The sequence below is a fragment of the Bos indicus genome, chromosome 7, assembly GCF_029378745.1.
Source record: "Bos indicus isolate NIAB-ARS_2022 breed Sahiwal x Tharparkar chromosome 7, NIAB-ARS_B.indTharparkar_mat_pri_1.0, whole genome shotgun sequence".
Classification (NCBI taxonomy): domain Eukaryota; kingdom Metazoa; phylum Chordata; class Mammalia; order Artiodactyla; family Bovidae; genus Bos; species Bos indicus.
In genome coordinates, this window is record NC_091766.1 from 41,698,620 (window position 1) to 41,704,462 (window position 5,843).

At 35.0% G+C, this 5,843-nt stretch overlaps 1 protein-coding gene across 1 annotated transcript; it reads left to right on the forward strand.

Annotated features, from left to right (window-relative positions):
• The first annotated feature begins 3,515 nt into the window (after positions 1 to 3,515).
• Positions 3,516 to 4,466, forward strand: LOC109561039 (olfactory receptor 2M4-like). Its single transcript, XM_019963470.2, has one exon. The coding sequence runs from the start codon at positions 3,516 to 3,518 to the stop codon at positions 4,464 to 4,466; it is 951 nt and encodes a 316-aa protein (XP_019819029.2).
• Positions 4,467 to 5,843: the final 1,377 nt, after the last annotated feature.

Sequence of the window (5,843 nt, forward strand, 5' to 3'; positions counted from 1 at the left end):
TTTATTAGGTGACTCACTACCTGTAAGTATAAATATAAAATGATCTTTTTTCTGAGACTCTGTTACCTTCCCTATTGACCTTAAATGCTTTCCATGAAAAAATCAAGTAGCAAATGTGTATGAAAAAAATCTTGACACTCAATAGATTATACAAATACAAACTTTTCTCATCCTTATTATTAAAGTTTGATGTATATTTCTATGTTTAGCATACTGTATACAGTTTTACACAATATCATGGAAGTATTATCATTTCCTTTCACATCCTGTCTCTCTTTCTCATTCATACTAAAAATAAGAGAAGAGAAAACAGAGAATTGCTCTCCTTAGTAAATTATCTTTCATTTATTAGACATATTTATTGGATAAATATGATATACATATATATCTTCCAATTGTTAGAGACCCACCTCAAAAGGCTTCATGAAATAATCATAAACCATGATACTTCAATATACTGCTTTGAAAGAGACTCATGAATGTTTAGTTATGAAAAATTCCCTAGACAGCACATAGTACAACTTTTCAGTTTACAAATTATTGGAGAAAGTGATGTGAAACAGAAGAGAACCCCATTTCTTTGTTTATGTTCTAAATATCTCACAAAATATACCAGTTAGTAAAATTCTTGGAATTGGTGCCATCAAAGCAAAGAAAAGAAGAATTCGATGAAGTTTGAGTTGTGAAACTGTACAGTCTGTGAGGCTTTCTTGGTGTCTCAGATAGTAAAGAATCTGCCTGCAATGTGGGAGACCTGGGTTCTATCCCTGGGTCAAAAAGATTCCCTAAGGAAAGGAATGGCTACACACTCCAGTATTCTTGCCTAGAGATTTCCGTAGACAGAAGAGCCTGGTGGGTTACGGCCCATGGGGTCCCAGGGTCGGACATGACTGAGCATATTCACTTTCACTTTTCTTGTGAACTTTTCTTGAAACTTGTAAGATGTGGGAATATGGAATATTTTGAAGTGCATAAATGGAAATCTTCAGTTTGGTAATATCACAAAGTCTAGAGAATGCTTGACTCCAGTGTAGCTGTACATTCTTCCAGAGCCCTATGAGTATCAGGGTCCATGATTTATGCTGTCTTTTCTTCTTCCATATCCATTAATATTTCAGAGTATCCAATCATCTAAGACTTTGAGCCATCAGTCTTGTTTTTCTCTTTTCCTTTATGTTATCAGCTCTTTTTTTTTTAACCACTCATTTCCTCATATGCCACTAAAAGTCTTCCATACATTTAATTTTTCTATCATTAAGTCACTTCTTTTCTTTATAGTGTGTGTGTGTGTGTGTGTTTCACCTCTCTGGGTCTTATTCTTCAATTTCCATTATAATTAGTATGAAAGAATATAGAAGTATGAAAAGTAGGGAAGTATCTTGGATGTCAGAATTTTCCAATTTCATATTTAATTGTAACACTGAATCCAAATTTTAAATTAAGAGAATAAAGAAAGAAGTTAGCAGTTCTTTATGTTGACTACCTTGGGAATAAGACCATATTTATTTATTTATAGAGTTATTAAAATTTTGATATATATTTTGTTGTAGAAAGTTTGGATTCTCTCAACACATAGTCGTCATTTAAATAGGTGAAAATACCTAACACACACTTGTTATACAAAGAAAAGAATTTTTGACCTAAGGAATTATTCCCCAATTGCAATATTCAGTATATCTGATTCTGTAAGGCTCTCTACTATGCTCAAATGTTAGAACAGGGAATGATTTTTTTTTTTTAACTGACATAACATTTTAATTCCATTAAAATAAAGCCATGGCATTTTAGTGTGCTGTTAACAGCAAAAATATCTCTGAGGATATTTCTACTGCCCAGCTCCTCTGTCCATGGGATTTCCTAGGCAAGAATACTGGTGTGGGTTGCCATTTCCTTCTCCAGGGGATCTTCCCTACCCGGGAATCAAATTCCAGTCTGCTGCATTGCAGGCAGATTCTTTACCAACTGAGCCACTAGGGAAGCCCCTTAAGTATAATTAATGAAAATTAATTTTGAATATCAATACATAAACAGGATATTTGCTAGGGAAAATTTTTGCAGCAAAAATATTTTGAAGAAATGTTCCCATCCTACATAAAATGTTGTAGAGGCATAAGCCTTATATCATTAAAAAATAGATCATACAACAATTTTCAGGAACCTGCTATATCCTTGGAAATACACGTTATTTGGTTTGATGTACACAGGGCTACAGTCCATGGGGCCTCAAAGAGTCAGAGACACAAATGAGAAACTGAGCACTTGTGTACAATAGTCACAATTAGGCTGTGGATTTTACATAAAAAAGCTTGATGTATCTCCATTTTTCATTAAAGTGTTAGAGAAAAAAAGTAGATAATTGGGTTTCTTTACAATTTAATAAAATTCTACAGAACATATTTGAAAAACACTGCTTATTTAGAATTGTTTTAATGAAATGAAAGATAAATGCTTTACACAAAGATAAACATTCACCATGGTAAACAATCTAGGGTCAGTGGATCAGTGGATATTCAATATCAAAAAGCATGATATGAGTGAGACAAAACCTAGATTTTGTTTAAAGCTGAATTAAAAATAAGATGATAAGAAATTAAGAAAAAAATAGATTACTTTATATCAAGGAGAAATAAAAGCATAATGGGAGTTTTGATGAATTAAGAAGTCTGTGAGGCTTAGTCTGAGATGGAAAAGTTAAAATGTACATTACTAAACCCTTCTCTGAATTAGCTATATAGATTCTCCTTTGAGGATAATAACATTGACCTTGACTTCCCAGGAGGCACAGTAATAAAGAATCTGCCTGCCAATGCAGGAGGTATAAGAAATGCTGGTTCAATCGCTGCAACAGGAAGATTCCCCTAGAGTAGGAAATGGCAACAACAGAAAATGGCAACCACTCCAGTATTCTTGTCTGGAAAATTCCATGGACAGGGGAGCCTGGTGGGCTACAGTTCATGAAGTCGCAAAAAGTCAGGCAGGACTAAGTAACTGACCACAATATTGTTCCAATGCAATGTTTCACTGGGCTGGTACCACACACAAGAAGCAGGTAAAATGGTAGAAGGAATCAAGAGAAGAGGAATTCTGCAGTTAGGTGAGAACACAGTGGAGACATGTTAAGACAAAGAATACAACTGTCAATAGAGAATACTATGTGATCAAGGATATTTCATAAAATTTAGCAACAGACACTTGTAATTATTTTTCTCCTAGATTCTCTATTGACTGTGTACCTTTGAGTTAGTCAATAATATACATTTTTCTTTTCTGGGAAATAAGGAAAATGGTTATTGAAGTTGTTATTTGGGAAGTCTGGATGGGAAAATGACTAGAAAACAATGGACCAAATCACATAACTTATTGTGACCAAAGAGGAGGTAACTGAAGGTTGGTGAGTTCTTATGCATGCATACAATGCAGTGTGCACTTGAATACGCTGACCTGGTATGCATTTGAAAACTAATAAACAAGTTTCTACGCATTCTGGATCTTGCAGATAACACAAATTATCCAGGATGGTTTGGAGAAACCAGACCTTCAACTTGGACTTCATCCTGTTAGGAATCTTTGATTACAGACCCACACACATCTTCCTTTTCTCTCTGGTCTTGGGCATCTTCACAGTGGCCTTCATGGGAAACACTCTCATGGTTCTTCTTATCTACCTGGACACCCAGCTCCACACCCCTATGTACTTGCTCCTTAGCCAATTGTCCCTCATGGACCTCATGCTCATCTCTACTACTGTACCCAAGATGGCCTTCAACTACTTGTCTGGCAGGAAATCCATCTCTCTAGCAGGCTGTGGCATCCAGATATTCTTCTATGTTTCCCTACTTGGAGCTGAATGCTTCCTGTTGGCTGTCATGGCCTATGATCGCTATGTGGCTATATGCCACCCTCTTCGATATACCATCCTGATGAATCAGAAATGCTGTGTCTTCATGACTGTTGCTTCCTGGATCTTGGGGTTTCTTGATGGGATCATTGTGCTTGTAGCAGCCTTCTCATTCCCTTATTGCAGCTCCCTGGAAATTCATCACTTTTTCTGTGATGTTGCTGCCCTTTTACCTCTATCTTGTGCAGATACCTCTGCATTTGAAAATTTGCTTTTTATCTGTTGTGTGGTGATGCTGGTTTTTCCAGTCTCTGTGATTATTGGTTCCTATTCACGAGTTCTTCAAGCTGTCATTGGCATGGATTCCAAGGAAAGTCGCCGCAAGGCCTTCACCATCTGCTCCTCACATCTGTCTGTGGTTGGACTCTACTATGGAGCTGCCATGTTTATGTATATGAGACCAGCTTCTAATCACACACCGGACCAGGACAAGGTGGTATCAGCCTTTTATACCATCCTCACCCCGATGCTCAACCCTCTCATCTACAGTCTTCGAAACAAAGAGGTATCTAAAGGATTTCAGAAACTGTTGAGAAAAAGGAAAATTAATTGTATACAGCATCTTTGAGTGCCCACTGTGATCAGTACTCCTTCCCGGAAACTTGAGTCCCTTGCATCATCTTATTCTTCCTGGTATATTATTCTCCCACTTTTATTTCCAATTTAAAATACCTTCATTTATAGTTTACATAAACATCACAGGTCAAGAAGACAGTTTAGATAACAGCATAGGCAGCTTCACCGCTGTCAATTTCTTTTATACCACTAGTTGTTAGACATAAGTACCTGATTTTAGGATGCCTGTCTTTTAACTCAGGTATAAGTCTGATGATTTTGCTTTATCCAAGACAAAAGGTTGGAGTTGAACCACTTAAATCTCTATTTAATAATTACTTACCTTAAATGAACTTGCCTTCATTTTAGCCCTATTTGAACCAATGTTTTGACTTTTATTCCCAACTCTTCCCTACTTAATTCCAAAGAATTTAGAAATTGATAGTTAACATTGACAATTCTGTCAAATAAGTCATATGTCTAGATAAGCTAACAGGGACTTATACATTTTTTTTTTTTGCCTTTAAAAAGAAAGTGAATATTTTAATGAGTCCACATAAAATATTTATTTGTTTAAGCTGCACAACCTTCATCTTTATTGTAATTGACTTTGTCACTCAACCTTATATTGATAACTAAAATCTATTTGAAGGTACTAGAAAACTAACAAACAGTTTCTAGAATTGCTAATCATGATTTTGTACACAGCTGTAAAAAAATATTTCCTATAAATTATGCCACAAAACTGAATTTTTTTTTTCCTTAGAGGAAACTTATGGTCTCTGAATGCCCATAACAGCTGTTCTAATGTTCTGCTGAGTACCCACACATTGATGCAACCAAAGAGTCATTAATTTATTGCAATTTACAAAGGTAAATAATCTACATCTTTAAAAACAATCCTTATATGCTCATGAGATTAACTTGATTTATGTATATATAACTGTAATCCAATCTTTATTATGCAATTTGTTATTGCTCTATAAATGTTTTTTTAAACTATTAGACTTTATACTTAAATGAGATGTCCTGGGTTGTAATATGTTGCATCTCTTTTTAGAAAAATGACAATTTTTGAGATATGCAGAATATTCTAAATATATATATATATATATATTCTCAGGATTTTTTAAAATAAAATTCACATACAATGAAACTCAACACTTTAAAGTGCAGAGTTCAGTTATTTTTCAGTAGATTCACAGATAAATGCAATCATTATCATTATCTAATTTCAAAAGAACCCCCCAAAGTATGCTCATACTTATTATACCCATTAGCATTCATTCATCATTCCCTTCTTCCCCAACTGAAGGCAAGCACTATTTTTTGTCTATGTGGTTTTGCCTATTTAGGATGTAGCATATGTGGTCCACTGGAGAAGGGAATG